The 20,341-nt window shown below is 38.0% G+C and overlaps 1 protein-coding gene across 3 annotated transcripts; it reads left to right on the top strand.

Annotated features, from left to right (window-relative positions):
• Positions 1-1,960: 1,960 nt before the first annotated feature.
• Positions 1,961-19,790, top strand: LOC121246368. 3 transcript variants are annotated; one of them, XR_005937105.1, is made up of 18 exons: positions 1,961-2,527; positions 3,248-3,327; positions 3,925-3,975; positions 4,447-4,965; positions 5,070-5,315; positions 10,203-10,268; positions 10,516-10,695; positions 11,635-11,686; positions 11,774-12,058; positions 12,882-12,992; positions 14,384-14,575; positions 15,166-15,441; positions 16,031-16,657; positions 16,881-17,293; positions 17,384-17,444; positions 17,539-17,607; positions 18,594-19,089; positions 19,260-19,790. XR_005937105.1 is itself a non-coding variant. In XM_041144500.1 (17 exons), exons 1-17 carry the CDS (start codon positions 2,285-2,287, stop codon positions 18,570-18,572), a joined length of 3,558 nt encoding a protein of 1,185 aa, XP_041000434.1. In that variant the 5' UTR covers positions 1,962-2,284; the 3' UTR covers positions 18,573-18,645. The 3 variants fall into 3 exon arrangements, 1 of the variants encoding a protein (XP_041000434.1); XR_005937106.1 differs by having other exon boundaries at positions 19,257-19,790; XM_041144500.1 differs by lacking the exon at positions 19,260-19,790 and having other exon boundaries at positions 1,962-2,527; positions 18,486-18,645.
• The last annotated feature ends 551 nt before the right edge of the window (positions 19,791-20,341 follow it).

Raw genomic sequence — 20,341 nt, 5'->3', positions numbered from 1 at the left:
GTAATTTGCCTAATCAATGCACCATGATGATCTGTTTGAAACAGGGTTTTTTTCCAGTCCTCTGTTTGTTATTTTCAGTATCTTTTGTTAAATCAAATGCAATAAGGAAATACTGGATGACTCTTGTTCCCTGCTACCACTTCAAGCCTGATTATGTTATTTTTCACATTGAATCTAAGATGACGGATGACTTAGCATAGTCGTTGAAGTTAGTCAGTCGACGGAATTTGGGATTAGAAGTACACTGCTCTTGCTTCTTATGCGTGTGTGCCTGAGTGGGAAGCTTAGAACATAGTTTTAGTAGGCATTGCGTTTGCATTGCAACTCTTTTGATGTAAAGCAGTGAACAAAAGCCTTTGCCATCGACTTCTGCTGAGGTATGTGAAGTGATGGCTGCAGTTTGCTAAGAGGCATTTTCACCAATGGAATGCCGTCCATGGACGAAGGATGTGAGAGTCCTCTTCAAACTTTGCATTGACGTTTATGTTTTGACCCATTTGTCGGCTGGTAGCATTCAGTCCGTTTCTTATGTTTTATTGTTTAAACTATGTGCGTATGTATGTATCTGTATGTTATTATATTTACCGTCTGAGTAACTGTGTTTGTCATAGCTGGATAATTGATGGGCTGATCCTATATTTTGTTGTATGTATATTACAAAATTTGGGAGACCATCATTATTAGTGGAATGGATAAAATATAATGGGCCCTGGTGTTTTCTAGGCCCAGCCTAAACTGGGAGAACTCATCAGGAGAGAAGAAAGAGAGAAAGAACGAGGGGACAAAAGGCTGAAAGAAGACAGAAGGTCAGGAGGAAAATGAGGATGTGACATAAAAGAGAGGGAATCAGACATAAAGGAAGAGGGGGCAGAAGATAGGGGGGACCAGATGATTTGAGGGACTTTTGGCCAGACTTCTCCTCGGAAGGCTTTTTCAACCTCACGACAGGAGTTCCAGCAATGATATATCTGCTAAAAGACAAATCTCCGATATCAATTGTACAGTGAAAATAAGAGACCATGAAAGATTGTAAAATAAATATATTACAGTAGGTTCTCTCATTCCTAAACCCTCTTGTAGACGTATGCTCAGTGTTAAACCACGTAAATTTGTGTGTCTCCCTCTATTATTCTTCTTCATTGACATGAACACCATATGGCCGCACCGGACCACCGCTGGGGTTTCTACACGACACCAATTGAGATCCCGAACAACCTCAGTGGGCCGGGAATGGATATTATCTCCTTCCAGTCTATTGTGCCGATTTTAAGCGTTAACAATTAGTGTGTGGATTGCAAATAAAGAACTAATTTGCAAAGCTTATTTCTTGATATTGTCATGATGTAAGAATACTGGAAACCTTTTTATCTTAGTGCTTAATCTAACATGGTTTTGTGTACACCGCGGTTGGGATGGCCGGCTTTTGGGTCTGAAGACGGCATCTTTGTGTATGAATATCTGCAGGTCTTCACCCTTTAATAGATTCCTGACATTCTATAGATTAGAAGGATCTGATAATTCCTGCAAAATGGTCTTTGAACATAATGCAATATCTATCCCAAATTACAATTGTGGCTGTATGATCTCGATGGGGAATGTGACATGAACGCACTACATTTTTGAATCAGAAATGCGGATAGAGAAGGTAGAACAATCCTCATTGCTACATGTTTGGACTCAATAGATTCGAAGGGATTAATACTGATTTTGGTTCTAAATTTTGATGCAGACTCTTTATATAAATGATCTAATATTTGAAGTCACACATGACACGTATCATTCATTTTGGGTGCAATTACACACAACCTGTATCCTCCAACATTTTCACAAAGATAAACAACGGCAATTCGGTCGTTCGGAGGACCAACTAAAAAGTCTGGATAAATCAGTCATTCCAGTACGATCACATTGCCCCCCATCAGCCCTAGTCCTCACGTGGGTTGGGGAGCAGCGGCAAATTGCTCCTTAATCGTCGCTGACCATTACTCGTCTTTGTAACGAGAGGGAGCACATGGCAGCTTATAATAAAGTGAAGTTATAAACCTCACAAATTCACTCCTTATGGTTATACGTACAGCCCAGCACACTCGCTCCCGAAATTATAGAAACAAATCACCCACCCTCCCTCCCTCCCCCTCTGTTTCCCACAATCAACGGTTTATTCAGTTTGGTTGCAAATGTGGACAGTAGGAACACAGAGACGAGAACCAGTAGGAGCTTTCGTATTTTTCACCATATTCTAACTTCGCCCCGAGTTTCGCTCATACTTTCATTCAACGTATCCATGTCTTCGAGCTTCAGTCCCTCCCGGAGCCCCGTTAACTCCCGGCTGCAGCACGGCGCCGTTGGCGTTGTCTCCCGTCTCAGATCCTCTTCGCTCAAGAAGCCGCCGGAGCCCCTGCGCCGAGCCGTAGCCGATTGCCTCTCCTCGCCTTCTTCCTCGTTTTCGTCTTCCCCCTCCGCTTTTTCCCCTCACCTTTGGGGCCCCTCGGCTTTTGTCGCATCTGAAGCTTCGAGAACTCTCCGGGTTCGTAATTTGTGTGGATTTTTGTGCTGATTTGGTTGGGGTTGTATGGATCTTTTCAATGCTTTGCCCGGGTCTTTGAATCTGAGTTTCAATGCTGCTTCTGTGTGTGAAATTTGATTTAATTGGATTTTCATTGGGTTTGAGCTCGAGATTTGTGCTCTGGTTGGTCTCTGAGAAAAAGAACGAAGAGAAAGGGCTTGTGTCTCTTGTTGCTCATTTGTTTTGTTTTCGAAAATGCGGACAGCTTAGCTAAAATGAGATAAAATTAGTGTGTTTGGCTCCCTGAGTGCATTTACAGAGTATTTCTCAATTTAGCTTAACTTCTTACATTTTTTAGCAACATAGCAGAACATTACTGAAAATTGTGACATAGTCTTCCAAATACGAACATCTGTATGGTTAATTCTTCAGTACGTATGATGCAGTTCCTATGTGGAATTATTAGGTATTGTTATTTTCAAATCTTTAGTTTTGTTTGAATAAAGGTCTTTTGATGTGGACAGGTTGGGGATTGAACTGATATCATTAGACTTTCACATCTTAAGTTATATCATTTTTCTTTGCTTGGAGCAGGGTCGGTGTGTTGGGAACTCTGGGCGGTGTAGCCCAATGATGCCATGGCCCATTTGATTTGAGAATTAATATGTGTACCATGCGGTCTTATTGTATGAATATGCAGATTTATATCCAAATATCACTAGTTGATTTTATTAATGGCAGGACTATATGGCTGCTTCTGCAACAACTGACCTGGCGTATTGTGTAATTCTGGAACATACAATCGCAGAGAGGGAGCGCAGGTAACCGTAGTAGGTTGTTATTGCTGTTGTCTGTGCGGCTATACCCATTTTAGTTACACCTTAGTTTAATAAAGTGTCTTCATCCAACCAACCAACATTTCTTCTCCCAAATACTCCACCAAATCAACTTGGATTTAAAATGAGCTCCCAATGGGAAGCCCGAGTATGTTGTAGGCAATGAGGACACCCAACATCCTAGATTATGGGCCAAACTGTCTAATCACCATCTTGATCCTTTTTAAAATGTGTCAGACCGAGGCCCTTTCTCTAACTTCGGCTCAAAACCCTTGGATTCTACAAGGAATTGAGTTGCTAATGATATCATTCCTAACTACTCTTTCTGTCTTTCTTGGGGTTGGATGAATATAAATTACAATATGCATGTGCATAATCATCCGAACAAGTATGTTTTATGTAGTTTTTTCGTGTATGTAATCTATATTGGCTTAAAGTTTTTTTCCATGTGCAAAAAATGCCATTTATGTCTCTGATTATTTGCTTTGTTGCTTTTTCTTTGATCATGATATGTTGGTTAATGTTTGTTAGTAGTTGACTCTCCTGCATTTAACACGTTTTTTTTTTCCCTTTTTCTACCAGCCCAGCTGTAGTTGCAAGGTGTGTGACACTGTTGAAACGTTATCTTCTACGGTATGTTCTTTCGTTCAATTGATTGTTCATTTTGCCCTATACTTTCTTTTGATAAGTTTGTACCCAATCCTTTCTAATATGGGCAAGGTGTTTTCTTGTATAAATTCAGTGTACTTGGTTACTCCTTTCGATATATATAATATTTTTACTTATAAAAAAAGAAGAAGATAAGTTTGTACCCAATCCTTGATGTGTGAACTGCTCTCTCTCTCTCCCTCTCTCTCTCTCTCTCTCTCTCTCTCTCTCTCTCTCTCTCGATTCAACGTGACGTGATCTTAAGAAACCTTCTTTGAGGGGCCGCCTGAAACCCTTTCTGTTGGTGGTGCTTTCTGGTCTGGACATTGTCTCTATTTGCAATGGAATAAGCGAGTCGTATCCTTCTGCTATAGGAATCCCTGTTGGGAAGAATCCTTCTCTATTAGGTTGTTCCTTTTGATTTTAGGAGTTCAAAGTTCTTTCTACTTTCTACAGATACAAACCAAGTGAGGAGACACTACTACAGATAGATCGGTTCTGTGTGAACACAATTGATGAATGTGATACTAGTCGAAAGCAAAGATTGTCACCAGGTTCACGATCTTTAGATCAACAAGCAGGGGCATCGACAGGACCTATGAATATATCTCCTTTGCCTGTATCCAGTTTTGCTTCTGGGGCACTTGTGAAGTCATTGAATTATGTACGTTCCCTTGTAGCTCAGCATATTCCAAGACGGTCTTTCCAACCAGCTGCCTTTGCTGGAGCGCCTCCTACATCAAGACAGGCACTTCCATCATTGTCATCTTTGTTGAGTAAATCCTTCAATTCGCAATTAACCCCTACCACTGGTGGAGAATCTTTAGAGAAGAAAGATGCTACTTCTATATCTGTTTCAAAGTTATCAATCTTTGAAAAAGTGGATGAATTGGTAGATCAATTATATATTGCACATGATGTTCTGAAATGGCGCTGGCTCGGGGAGCATCGTTCATCATCTTTGCCAGCTGAAAGGTAATTGATGTTTACTTGTGTGTCAAGTTTAATTTGGCTATTCCTTTTCTTTTTTCTAATTTGCAAATGAGTGATTAAAGTGATTCAACATTTTCTGTAAACAGTGATTCCCAAGACATGAGAAAACGTAATTTCCTAGAAGTTGGTGCAGCAGGATTACTTGTAGGAGACATGGAAGCTAAAATGAAGGGCCAACCTTGGAAATTTTTTGGAACTGCTGATATGCCTTATCTTGATCAACTATTGCAACCTTCACCAGTAACAACAATTACCGATTCTATCAATTCCCGGTCCCACTTGAAAGCAATTACAGCATCTAAACGCACCAAACCCGGCCCTCGTCAAATTTGGTATGTTCTTTGCTTTCAACAAATTGCTTTGACATGTTTGGTGTTCCCAATTATTGTTATTTTTTTCACATCTTTTGCTTATAAATCTGTTGCATATCATACTTTGTGCTATTATGCACTTTACATGACATGGTTTTCTTTTTACTCACTACAAAGGTCCTTGTCAAATCTGGCATTCCCTTCTTTCACAAATGATTGTTTCAATCTGCTGTGTGTGACTTTTTCTTTTTCTTTATTTATTTTCCAATTGTTTTTTATTCTTTGCCTTCCTTTTCTTGTAAATCCAGTCCTCGTCATGGATAAATGCTAGTGAATTATATTTTTTACCTACTGTAGATCAATCTTACATGACTTGGTTGCCTTTAGTCCTAGTAATGGCTGATGGTATGAGTGCAAAGATGTGATGAGACTTGAGTGTTGCAAACTAAATTGGGTTTGGGAAGTCTAAACTGACCAACCTTTTAAACTTTTACTTGTGCTCCTATATTTGGGTTAGTCATGATGATCTGCCATGAAGGAAATGAAGGCCATTAGGCATTAGTATCATCTTATTGTTTTTTGGATGAAACCATCCAACTCAAACCCAGTAAAATTTTAAACCTGAATAAAGCTGGCTTGTCAAGGTAATTGAATGAAATGAGTCAAAGAATATTGTTTGGAAACCTTGTTCCGTCGAAGCATGGGTGTTGCTTAGGAGCAGAGTTCCCTGTGTTTAAGTCAATGTTGAGCAAAATATGTGTTTGGCACCCTTGATACATGGGAACACTAGTTTGTGCATGCCCACAAGAATTTAATTTAGGCTTTTCTCAAATTTTCCAGCCGAGAACAATTCTTGGAACACACATTATATCCTCTTTCACCACCTCCCAACATGTTTAGAAAAATCCCATGGAAAAACTGTCTGGACCTAGTGCTTTGTCTTTGACCATTTTTCTTACTACACCATAGACCTCCGCCTCCTCAAAAGGCCTCTCCAACCAAGATGCTTGCTACAGCTCAATAGACTCAAAACCAAGTCCATCAAGCTTTGGCCTCCACCCCTCTTGCTCTGTAAGTAGCTGTTCAAAAAAATCAGCAACATGTTCCTGAATCACAGGGCTTCCATGCAATCCACACCATTGATATTTAGCTTCTCAATGGTATTGGTTCTCCTATGGGAATTAGCTATTTTGTGAAAGAACTTCGTACTTCGGTCTCATTCTTTCAGCCACAGTTCTCTTGATTTTTGGCACCAAGAGATCTACTCTAGAGAAATTGCCCGTTCAAATTTTGAGACCAACTCTGTCTTACAAGATATCTCTTCTGAAGTGAGGGCCCTATCCTCTTGTATCCTTTCCAACTCTTGAATCTCCTCCAGCATGATTCTTGCGTTCCCTTATGTCTCCAAAAGATTTGAGTATTCCATAGCTTTAAATCGTTCTTTAAAGCTTTTAGTTTACCTACAAGGATATAGCTAGAGTGCCATGAAAATGGTATGAGGACCACCGTTGCCTTACCCTGTCTACAAAGCCTCTAGTTTTCAGCTACATATTTTCAAATTTAAAGTATCGACGCCCTCCTTGGATACCCCCACAATCCAGCAAAATGGGAAAGTGATCCGAACAGATACGCGTAATGCATTTCTCATTCTAGTGAGATTAAAAATCTATCCAATCGAGACCAAGTCTGAGTATTAGACCAAGTGAAAGTACCCCCCATGAGAGGGAGATCCACTAGATTCAAGTCAAAGATAAATTCTGAACATTTTTTCATTGCTGGGCGAAGCCTAGTGTCTCCAGATCGTTCGCTTGGGAACCTTGTGATATTAAATCTCCACCTATGCACCACGGAAGGTTCCACCAGCTATGTACTCCAGTTAATTCATCCCATAATAGTTGTCTGTCAATGTCTAAGTTTGGTCCGTAGATACCTGCGAACGTCGGAGTGGGAGGAGCTTCCTAAGAAGATTGGGGCATCGGAGGTAAAAGATTTCAAACCCATAAGCCTTATCATTGGGTTGTACAAGATTATCTCCAAGATACTTGCTAATCGTTTAGGGGAGATATTGGGTAAGATCATTACTCAACCAAAAAATGCATTTGTAAGGGGCAGACAAATTCTGGATTCAGTTCTTATCGCCAATGAATGTTTGGATAGCAGAATAAAATCCGGCATCAAAGGGATCCTATGCAAACTGGATATGAAGAAGACCTATGATCATGTAAACTGGGATTTCCTATTTTATTTGCTAGGGAGATGTGGTGTTCGTGGATCAGATGGTGCATCTCAATGACAAGATTCTCAATTTTGATAAATGGCAGTCCATTTGGCTTCTTTAGCAGTTCCCAAGGCTTAAGACAAGGGGATCCATTGTCCTCACTTCTCCTTGTCATTATTATGGAGGTGTTGAGTCGAATGTTATTGGCTTTGGTTATGAATGGCTTTGTGACAAGCTTCTCGGTTGGCGACTACAAGAGGGGTCTTATTAACATTTCTCACTTGTTATTTGCAGATGACACTTTAGTATGTTGTGAGGTAGATCAACAACAACTACGGGCACTTCTACTCTGTTTCGAAGCAACATCTGGTTTGAAAGTAAACTTTGATAAATTAGAGCTAATGCCAATTGGGAGCGTTAGCAACATTCGACAATTGGCTAACACGCTTGATGTAAGGTTTCCTCTCTTCCCATGGAATACCTTGGTCTTCCACTGGGGGCTGCCTCAAGGGCTATTTCAATATGGGATTCAATGATCGAGAAGATAGAAAGAAAATTGGCAGAGTGGAAGAGATTGTTTTTGTTGAAAGGTGGCCGAGTTACCTTAATTAAGAGTACTCTTTCTAACTTACCAACATATTTTCAGTCTTTTTTTCTAATTCCAGCTAGCGTGGCGGCCTGGATTGATAAAATTTACCGTGATTGCTTATGGAGCGGCATGGGGGATGAATTCAAATTCCATCTAGTCAATTGGGACAAGGTATGCACTTATATTTCCTCTGATGGGTTGGGAATTAGAAATTTGAGAATTTTCAATTGGACCTTATTAGAGAAATGGTTATGGAGATATACTATGAAGCTGGAAGCCCTATGGAAGTTGGTGGTTGATTACAAATATGGAAGTTTGTGGGGGTGGTTGGTGTACTAGAGAGGTGAATGGGGTTTATGGAGTGGGAGTGTGGAAGCACATTAGATGAGGGTGGGGGGTCTTCACTCGCCATGCCAAACTTGTGGTGGGAGTGGGCTCCATAATAAAATTTTGGAGTGAAATGGTGTGGAAATAATACCATAAAGGACTCATTTCCTTCAGTTTTTCGGGTTGCATGTGAATAAGAAATTTCAGTAGCGGACCTCATGGTACTAGCGGGGGACCAAGTCCATTGGAATATCACCTTCAATAGAGCAGCACAAGATTCTGAAGTTGGCAGCTTCGAGGACTTTTTCAGTCTATTGTACTCTGCGAAACCGAATGAACGAGCTGATAGGTTGTGGTGGGTACCAGCAGGTAAGGGTACATTATCGGTTTGTTCTCTCTCGCACACTCACCTAATAATCGATTCACATGGAGATGAATTTGGCGGAATAAAGCGTCCCCCAAAGCGGCTTTCTTTACTAGGACCGCTTCCATGGGTAAGATTTTAACAACGGATAACTTGAGGAAGCGCGAGGTGATTATATTAAATTGGTGCTGCATGTGTAAGAAATTTGGGGAGATGGTGGATCATCTATTACTACATTGTGAGATTGCCTGAGTGTTTTGGTTTGAAGTGTTTGACCGCATGGAGTTAGTTTGGGTAATGCTCGCTACTATTGTTGAGCTTATGGTCAACTGGATACTTCCAGGAGGTGTTCCACACAATGTTTTGAATACCGTACTGGTGACCGTTTCGGTTGAGGCATTGAAACGAGATATTTTGGTACCGGTACCGTTTCAGAATAGTCTATATATGAATAAATTATAAATAGTCTAGTGTGAATTGGGGGGTTAAAAAATAAGCTTGCAGTTTGAAAAAAAAAAGGAGAGAGAGAGTAAAGGCCGAAATATCGGCCGGTATAGGCTGAAACAACCGAAATACTGATCGGTACGAAACTATACCCTTCTCTGTACTGGCTATGCCACAGAAACGAAATATTTCAGTATGAAATTCAAAACTTTGGTTCCACAAATCAAAGTCGTGTGGAAGATGGTCCCGATTTGTATTATGTGGTGTCTATGGCAGGAGCGTAATGACTGGACATTTGAAGATGAGGAGCGGACACTAGAGGAACTTAGCTTTATTTTTTAGAACTTTATTTCTATGGGCCATTACGGTAGATTTCAATGGCCTCGATTTTCATGATTTTTTTGTTGCTAGCACTACGACCTAGATAGGTCTTATCTCTTGTATATCACCTTGTGTACTTGGGCTATGCCTATCATTAATAAAATCGTTTACTTATAAATAAAAAAAAAATTAAAGTTTTCACTTCGAATTATTTAAGATGGGGAGACACGATCAAGACCCTCAATAATCTTTTATCCATCCTTTTAATTTCAAAACAAGGCCTTTAGTGATATCTTACAAAGGTGAGAAAAGTAGGGGGGGTTAAGAAAAGGAAGTAAAATAAGGTTTAAATCTCTTTAAAGGCACTATTTTCATCTGAAAAACATTTAACATGTTCTCGTGTGTGACAGAGAGGGTTATTTTTATATTTTATTTTGATGGTATTGAAGCTATGTTTGTGCATAAAATTATGTATATGGTCAATACACTGAAGATGTTTATTTTACAACTTTTTGTTGGAGTTAAATCTGTTTTGTGGAAGCTTATCTAACTAATTCAGAGAGTTTCTGGAGTGCATAAAACTAATATACCAGGTTTAGTCAAATAATAGAATTTGATCATTCTGAGCATTGCACTTATTTTCAGGGAGGATTCTCCTGTGAGCACATTCCGTGCGAAGGCTCGCCCGCTCTTCCAATATCGTCATTACAGGTAGAAATGAGACACTTCATATTGTTGGTCACAATATATAAGTTCCTTTCAGATAACCATATTTTGTGGTTATCCATGCATATACCATTGACAGAGGAATGATTTCCCTTTTATTATTATCAGCATAACTTCTTGGCTTTGCCTAGCAATAGTGGTCTTGTTGGTGGGGTGTTGGCATCCTCAATATTGTCTAAATAATTCTTTCTTTTTCCTGCCCCATCTTACCAATTCTTTTGACATGGACCAGTGAACAACAACCTTTGCGATTGAATCCTGCTGAGGTATGCGATGTGATGGCTGCAGTTTGCTCAGAGACATCTTCAACAAATGCTAATATTATGACAGTATCATCTAAATTAAGTAATCACAGTGGAAAACCATCCATGGACGTGGCTGTTAGCGTCCTTGTGAAACTTGTTATTGACATGTATGTTTTTATTCATATGTTGGCTGGAGTATTTCAGCCGTTTTTTTTATCTTAACCCCTCTCTCTCTCTCTCTCTAATTTATGTATATTTGTGTTTGTATGTTATCATATATATTATTATACTGGATGGTTGTGCTATAGCTGGATAAGTGAGGTAGTGAACCTGTATCCTGCTGTGTATGTACAAAATTTGGGCAGCCCTCATCAGTATGCTGATCGTGGAGAAAGAAATAATTTTGCAAAGCTTATTTCCTGATATTTTCATGTTGTTGGATATAATTGCCTCCTGAAACCAAGCCAGAGTAGCTTTCTCACTTCCCAAGCCATTCTGTAAAAAAACTGCTAGATATGTCATCTTTATCAGTGGGCTGATCGTGGAGACTTTTGGATATTCACCTTTATGGCTTGATATTTTCCTGCTGAGTGTGTTTGTCTTTGCCTATTCAGTATGCTGGTTGTGGAAACTTTTTTATCTCAATGCTTATACTAGGATGGTTTTATGTGCTCTACGGTTGGGATGTATTGATTGTCAAAACTCGGTGATTTTGGGTCTGCAGATTCTCTGTGTAGATCTAACCAGTTATCTGCATGTTTTTACCCTTGATCGATTCTGACATTTAATACATTAGAATGAACCTGCATGCAAATGGTCTTTGGACATACAGCATCCTGTAAATATTTGAATCCAAAACTGTGGCCATAAACTTCCATATCTGCTGTTTGGCTATCGGATGATCTAGATGACCGAGCACTCAACTTTGTTTATCAAGTCAAGAACTCCTATGAAAAATTAGGAATAATTACCATAGGTATCAAGATCTGTGAAGGTTGAGTAACTTTTCCACCATCTGATGGTGTAGATTGTTTGTTTGCTTGTTTCTGTCATATGGTTTTGTAGATTGATAATGTAAAAGGTTGTTGACAAAATTTGTTTTGTAGGTATGTTTTAGATTCTGGTACTGCTTCTCCCCTGACTCTGTCTATGATTGAGGTGATCCATCTAATATATTTCTAGGATTTCTTCTTCTTCATTTTGTTTGCATCATTGTTGACCTATAGTTCTTCTATTATCTTCCAGGATCTGCTTAGTTCTCCCAAAGCAGCTTGCAGGACTCGTGCTTTTGATTTAATTCTGAACCTTGGTGTTCATGCTCATTTATTAGAGCCAGTTATAACTGACAGTGCTTCAACGATAGAGGAAGAATATTCTCAAGAATCTTATTTTGAAAATGAAGCTCCACTTACGATCCATGGAAAGGGAAAATCAGATTCTGTTAAGAAGATGGGCACGGTCTCAGCTATTGATAATTTTGAGTCTTGGATTTTAAACATTTTGTATGAGATTCTACTTCTTCTTGTTCAGGTATATTGGTCTGCCATATACTGAGCTCTACAAGCATGGACATTAGAACTTTTCTTTTTATATAATATTACCGTACCAAATTTTTGTTGGCAGTGATTCATCTTTAGTTTCATTAGTTTTTTCTTGTGACCAAAGGAATTTAACTCTTTTTTAAAGTAACAATTTGAGGAGAAGATGCCTATTTGCCTTATTCAATAACATTTTATTTTACCTATAAGTTTTAAGTACCTTTTCTCTTCATTAGGGCAAGATGATACGTATTATGAAGTTGAGCATAGAAGCTATCTTAATTAAGCATTGGAGTTGATGCTATAGATAAGAGGACTTCTGAGAATGGGGCCAATATGCTTTAAAAACTTTAAAGACACCAACAACTTGTGCTTCAAGACAGCGCTGGCCACAGTTTTGTGTATGCTTTTATGTTTTCTGCCAAAGCTATGTTCGACACGTGCATGCACGCACCTACACCAACACACTGTATATGTACCACATAATTAACATCGAGTTGGTAAATTTATATCTGTACCTTCTTTCTTCTAATATAGAGTTGAGATTCTCAGATTTGTGTAGGTTTGGTAAAAATTTTGTCATAGATGGTTAATTGAATTGGTGACATTAGTAACATTTGCATTTGCATTACATTTTTAAATTTTAAGATGGATTTTGAGGAGTTTCCTGATTGACCTTCGAGAAGAAGATATGTTCACCATCTAATTCATAGAATAAGATATTTAAACCAATGAGTCTTCTTTGCCATAATTAATCAAATGCGTCTCTTGTTGGATAATTTTCAACTTATCTCATACCCTTTATATTATTTCAGACTGAAGAGAATGAAGAATCTGTCTGGGCCTCTGCTCTAAGCTGTTTACTTTATTTCGTTTGTGATGGAGGGAAAATCGTGAAAACCCGACTAAATGGTCTTGACATAAGGGTTAGTTGGTTTTTCCTTCCTTAGTTCTACTCATATGGAACTTTCATGGAAATGATATTTTGAATTTTCACTGCTCTAACTGTAAGATTCTTTAATTGGAGTGTTTGTTATCGGTGGGATAATGTGTGATATTTCTTATCTGCTCTCTAGTTATGTTGCAAGTTGCAACCATGCTTCATTTTTTATGGGGGATTTGGAGGAAGAATTGTCTTTTTCTTATTCCAAGCTGATGGGAACTTTAAACATAGATCAAATGGTGATGTGAAGTTTACCCAGATCTTTATCATGTTACTGAATGTACTCTGCACTTTGTAGGCAGCCATTCATGTCAAAGTTGTATGAAGGAAAATACAAGCAACCATTTTACCCTTTTCAGTTCTTTTCCTTTCCTTTTTTTTTTTTTTGTTTTTTTTTTGTTTTTTTGTTTTTTTTGCGTACTGGGGGTGGGGGGTGCAATGAGTCAGCCAGTTGTTTTGAAGCAACAAAGAGTACCAGAGAAACTTGTACAAACTTGAGTTTAGATTTCTAAATTTTGAATGAAAAATGGGCCTGATACACTAGCTTCTCTTAGGGAAGAAAGCCAATTTGCTGAGCAATTTCTCAGCCAAATTGTTTCATATCAACAATTTTTAAAAGCTCAAGGGGGGAAAAAAAACTTTTTGGAATAGAAATGAAAATGTCCAACTAGAATCATGGCTGTTATTTTGTTCTTCAGTTTTGTATCTTAGCCACCACAAACAATTGCTGCAGTTGATCTCCGTCTTTAGATTTTTTTTTATAAGTGAAATAAAGCTTTATTAAGGAAAGTGTATTAATAAAATTTCTTTACTTATAAAAAAAAAAATCTTTTCTTATAAAAGAAAAAGTTTTATTAACGACAGAACTAGGCATGGCCCAAGTACACGTGAAGTATACAACTAAGAACACCTAGATACAATTAAGAGCTAGAGATGGATACAAGGAAATCATGAAAATTGGCCCCATTGAAAACAATAGCTGAGGCCCAAAGACATAAGGAATGGAAAAAGAAGCATCTAAGGTCTTCAAAAACCCGACTGTTCCTTTCAAGCCAAATACACCACATGCGACATAGGGGAATCATGTTCCACACAGCCTTGATGTTGGGAGTGCCTTGAGGAGTTATCCAACCAGCAAGGAGATCCACCACCCTCTTTAAATTATGGTCATAGTTTCTTGTTTATCTATAGGACTTGACGTTCAGTTATCCAAAAAAAAAAATTTATAGGACTTAATGCATATTGCCAGTTTTTGTGGTTTGTTTCTGTAATCTCCACGTGGCCGTTAAATTTGCATTTCATTAGTTATCTTAGATGTGCCCTATGAGAGTATCATTGAGTTTAAGGTTTGATATAATTTGTGTCTTTTTTCAGGTTGTTAAAGCATTTCTAGAAACTAGCAGGAAGAACTCATGGGCAGAAGTAGTTCATTGCAAGCTTATTTGCATGTTAACAAACATGTTTTATGATGATCCCGATGAACCTACTGATGCCGATCCAAGTATTCCAACTTTTCTCATAGATCAGGTTGATTTGATCGGAGGAATTGAGTTTATTTTTCTTGAGGTATGCAAATATTTTGTCATGAATTTGGAGTCACTTGGAATAGGTAGATGAGAGAAATAACTTGGTCTCTGACATTTCACATTATATGAATCACTGATTAAAAGAACATTATACTCAGTAATCAGCATTTTGATTGTTTATTTAACATATCAGCGTGCTTTGCTATTTGTGTGAAAAGTGCCATGCATGCCCACAATTTTATTTTGAGAATTTTTGTGGACTCTAGACACTTGGGCACCCAACCGAAATATTAATGTTCTGAGGGTGGAAACAATCCTCACAGAATAATGACTTTTAGAAATGGTAGTGTCCTAAAAATAGGTAGAATGAATTCTTTGTTGATGCTGTTTCTTATGTTGATTTGGGGAACTAATTTACCAAATGTTTGGGATTTCCTTTATTCGATCCTTTTCCTTCTTGTTACTGAATGTACTGTAGCATCAATCCACTTTGTCATTGTTTTTGGATATTTCTTAATCTCTGTTTTATTTTCTTCCACTTCCTAAGTTGGATTTTCTGTAAGAGTTTTTTTTTTTTTTTTCCTTTTTAAATCCATCTATTTGTTTTACCTATAATTTTTCTTTATGCAGTATTCCCTCTCAAACTCTAGGGAAGAAAGGCGAAATCTGTATTTGGTCATCTTTGACTATGTTCTGCATCAAACAAATGAAACATGCATTGCTACACGAGGCAATGAATATACTTATGATGAGATTCAACCTCTTGCTGTCCTGCTCACTCTTGCAGATGCACCTGAAGCATTCTATATATCTGTTAAGCTTGGGGTGGAAGGCATTGGGGAGATTTTAAGAAGATCAATCTCTTCTATGCTGTCTAAATATCCCAACAGTGAACGGCTAAATACGGTAATATCTCAAAAGTGTGTGAAGTAGGTTGGTCTGTAATTTGTATGCGGGATGTGTGTTGGAGTTCTTACTTGACTTCATGAAAGATAATTTTTTAAAGAGTTTGAAGTAGTTGTTTGACTATTATCCTTTCTATTAATTTATCCATATATATGCACTAGATACATTGAGGGAAATAGAAGAGCTTTACATGATGAAAAAATTTATTCATCATCTCAACTCCCATCATCCTCCCATCATCCCATGATGTGGCATTAAATGATAGGTTCACAAGTGAAATGTAATAAATAATTTCCAATCACCTAATGCCACATCATAGGATGATGAAAGGATGATGAGTAGCATTACTCTTACACGATTATGTCTTCTTTTCTAACTGTCATCTATATTGCTCTTTTCTTTCTTTTCCCTTTTGGGTTGGCTTTGACAGACTTTTGCATTAGCAATCTCTTCATGTGCTTGATGATATAACATTACCAGCTTTATATGGACTACATATGTGCGGGTTAATTTTATTTATTTAGAGATTTATTATAGTGCCATTTTCTCATTTAAAATTGCTGCTCTGAAGTTCATTCTGTTATTGCAGCTCTTGGAGATTGTAGTAGACAAATTTGATACAATATTAAGTTCATTCACTCATTTAGACAGAGAGTTCTCCCATATGATACAAATTACGAAATCATACAAGTTTTTGGAAAGCATTGAAGATACAGTAGTTCCAAGAAATGTTCTTGGTATGAAAGCGAAACTCTCATGGACCAATTTACATTCGCTTCTTCATTCAGGAAGAATTGCATATCGTCGAAATGGTTACATATGGTTAGGTGATCTGCTTATTGAAGAAATAAGTGAGAAAAGGGATGCTGGTATCTGGTCTAATATTAGAACCTTGCAGCAGAAAATTGCCCATGCTGGTCTTCACGATGCTTCAGCTGCTTCAGATGTTCCTTTGGCCATTGGGATTTTTTGTGGGCTTTTAAAGTCAAAGCACAACTTCATAAGATGGGGCTTCCTACTTGTTCTGGAGAGGCTTCTCATGCGATGCAAATTTTTGTTAGATGAGAATGAAATACAGCACCCAAGCAGTACTGAGCTTGGGCATGTGGACAAAGATGCTGGTCTGGAGAAAGCTAATGCAGTGATCGACATCATGAGCAGTGCTTTGTCCTTAGTGTTCCAGATACATGAGACAGACCGCATCAATATTTTGAAGGTATTTACTCAGAAAATATACCTTTTTTCTGGATCTCGTTTCTTTGGCATAAATCTGTTTTATCTGAACTATCTACGAGGAAATGCTTTTGGTTTATCTAGAATATTTTTTAAAACATTTTAGATATAATTAATGACTTATTGCTAGTCCTTTGTTTTATTTTCTTTCTCAAGAGTATCTTGGTTTTTGAACCATCTCTATGATGAATCTCTCTCCTTGTCAGATGTGTGATATACTATTCTCTCAGTTGTGTCTGAGAGTTCCTCCTACAACTGCATTGCCATATGGAGATGATGTGCACCAATCCAACATAATGAAAGAAACTGATGGCAGATCCTACACCCTGCTTGAACATGAGACGGCCTCAATGGCAGCACTTCTACTTCGTGGACATGTCATTGTGCCAATGCAGTTAGTGGCACGCGTTCCTGCTGCGTTATTCTATTGGCCATTGATTCAGCTTGCAGGTGCAGCAACAGATAACATCGCATTAGGTGTTGCTGTAGGAAGCAAAGGAAGAGGAAACCTCCCTGGTGCCACATCAGATATTCGGGCTACTCTTCTGTTACTTCTAATTATTAAATGCACTGCAGATCCTGCTGCATTCCAAGAAGTTGGTGGAGAAGAATTTTTCCGGTATTTCTTTTTCTTTGCTTTTCTATAATGTATTTCTTTTTCTTTATGCATGAAAGTTTCAAATGCCAATGCACTTTTGGTTTTTGGCAGGGAACTTCTAGATGATACAGATTCAAGGGTGGCATATTATTCTTCAACTTTTCTTTTAAAGGCAAGAGAGCTTTCTTTTTCTAACTTACAGCCATCCATAGGTCATCGTATTAAATTTCATTTCTTTTCTAACTCAATTAAGTTTAAATTTGCAGCAAATGATGACAGAAAAACCTGAAGATTACCAACACATTCTTCAAAGTCTCGTTGTTAGAGCTCAGCAGGTATACCTTATCCAGTGAAGTTGCAAATTGTGTTGTCACGAACCTTGACAGTTTGAAAATACAATATTCCTTCTATTCCATAGATATAGTCTCTAAAAGAACAAAATTTGAGGAACTAATGTTAAATCGTTTCCATTTGCGTATTCTATATGAGATTTCCAATTACCTTTGGTTTTAAACTCAAAAGTAAAAAAGCGCTCTACCTCTTATGCAAGAAATGTGAAGAGAAATTGATTTTATTTTTGTTAGTAAAAAAGTGCTTTACAAACCCCTCGGGGTTGGCTCAAGTGGTAAAGGCCTTGGTCTTGGTGGTATGCTCCCTCCAAGGTCCAAAGGTTTGAATCCCACTGGGTGCAAACAATTTTTAGGAGCCATCAAACTGGGAGATTTTCCCCTTAAATTACCCGAGGTGCACTTGTGGAAAACTTCTTGCCTAAGGCTTGTGCACCCTTGGAATTAGTCGAGGTGCTGTTCCCAGACACCTGGTGCCAATAAAAATAAAAAATAAAAAATTGCTTTACCTCTTATGCACACCCAGCTTTTTGGCTGGACCACAGACTTGGTAACCTCTTTTTTCTTTTAATAATTGGGCATTCTCCCATATACTTGGGAAGCTATCTTTTTGTGAATTGCCTTCCCTGTTTTGGAATGTTTTAGTAGGTTATTGTATTTTAGTTAGATCTGTTGGTGAAAATTTCATGCATATATTAACTCCTAAAAGTCACTGGAATCTACGAAAAGACACATTCCTGTTTCTTCCTGATGTGCTGGGTTTTCTTTATCTCTATCATCATTATTGCCTTAATTTAGTAAAGCTACTCATTGGATACTGGTGTTACATGTCACTTACATATTTGCTATCTGCTTCTGCTGTTCAGAGTAACAATGAAAAGCTGTTGGAGAATCCATATCTTCAGATGCGCGGCATACTTCAGCTAGCAAATGATCTTGGATCGGGGTTGTAATCTAATTATGTGGTTTTGCAGAACTTCATATTTTTTGTCGTGGAGATGCTGGACTTCATTTCATCATCAATAATTCTCATGATCTTACAGCACCTGGGCATTATTTCTATAACTGGGATATGCTTAATTTCACAAGTGTGCAAAAGTAAATTTTGAATCTGATTTGCTAAGGTAATGCCCAGCAAAATATCAAACACAAGATTGGAGCACAAGGTCTCAAGAGAGAAAGCATAATGCTTCAAGAATCAGTTTTTAATGCCTAACGATTTTTAGCAGAGGTTACTGGAAAATGGTTTGCCGCACTGGGTTCGGCTTCCCATATCTCCATCTAAAGTACATTCATGTCATGACTTGTTCAGGGGCTGCTACTGTTGGTCACATAGAGTTTGATGTTTAGCTGAAGTTTAGGAATGAAGTTGCGGCATTAAATCCAGAGCAGTTGTCCTGGAAATCTTTCGACATATCTACCTATCATTATACAAATAGACGTTGCACAAGAGCTTGGATGTATCTTCAGGTACTGCCATCTGTCCTCTCAGCTGTAATTGATTAGTCATATTTATAAGTTTTCAGCTCATATTTTTTTTAACTAAAGTTTAACTATTCAACATTTTTTCTTCCCGCATCTTGAAGGTTTTATTATCTTACACCGAAAAACTCATAACCGATTTGATTTCTGTTTAGCAGTTTGGTGTTCATCGTAATCGTGGGAGATCCTGGAATTTTTTTTGGAAGAGTACTTGTACAGAACTAGATTTCCTCCGAGCCTTCTTTTATTTAAGGCGACCTTGACAGTTTTTTTCTCTTTAAATTTTTGGGCATTCCTGGGGTAATGTCTCGAGTAGGATGTGTCTTAGAGGTTGATCAACCACCTTGATAGCAATGAGAAAAGACTCCAGATCTTGTAATTTTTTGACGGATAGGACAGTGAAGGAGGGTAGTTTGGCTCGCATTACCATCGGGTTCTACCATTGGGCATGACGGAGTGTTTATTTTTAGGGGCATCTCCTAAGCTTGCCTGATATTCTTTTGATCTAATTACGTTCTTGTTGACTTTGTAAATACGTTTTGTTTTAGACCCAACGTTTTTCTTTTGTCGTTTATTCTTGTCTCCAAACTCCCGTTTATCGTTGTAAAGTAACTGTGGAGAAATTCCCTAACATGTGTATGATTTTGAGGTTCTTTGGCTATTGAAAATTTTGCTATATGTATTTGAGATATCGTTGGTGTTTGATTTTTTTTTTTTTCAATAGAAACATAGCTTTATTAGCCTTCTAGAGTAGAGTAGGGGTGGAAATTCGTGTTCGTATTTATGAGTATTAACTTATATGGATCAACTCAAACACAACTTGTTTATAGATCAGACCTTAAAATCTTAAAAACTTTCCACAAATAATGAGTAATACGCTATTGTCAAATGATCAGAGGAAATAGATTCCTGCCCCTGGTATCTAAGGGAGTTGAGAGAACACCTTAAAGAGCCGAAAAACAGAATTAATCTTATTGTCTAACATGTTTTTCGAGAGGTAAATCAAAGTTGTCGACAGCTTTGCCAAATCAGGAGCGCGCTTGGAGAGTCGAGAATTTTTTTTCAATTGGAATGAACTGCCATGAACGGTCAAAGACTCAAGCTCTGGTAATGGACAAAGTTGGTATTCCCTATCTACATTGTAAATGAATTTCTTTTCATTTTTTATAACAAGGTTATTCGTAGGGTACAAAGGTGATGAGTATAATTACCATTTTCCCTCTTAGGGTTTTCTAGTAAA

The sequence above is a fragment of the Juglans microcarpa x Juglans regia genome, chromosome 1S (genome assembly GCF_004785595.1).
Source record: "Juglans microcarpa x Juglans regia isolate MS1-56 chromosome 1S, Jm3101_v1.0, whole genome shotgun sequence".
Lineage (NCBI taxonomy): Eukaryota > Viridiplantae > Streptophyta > Magnoliopsida > Fagales > Juglandaceae > Juglans > Juglans microcarpa x Juglans regia.
The sequence above is the reverse complement of the archived record's forward strand: the minus strand, read 5'-3'. Positions and strand labels throughout refer to the sequence as shown.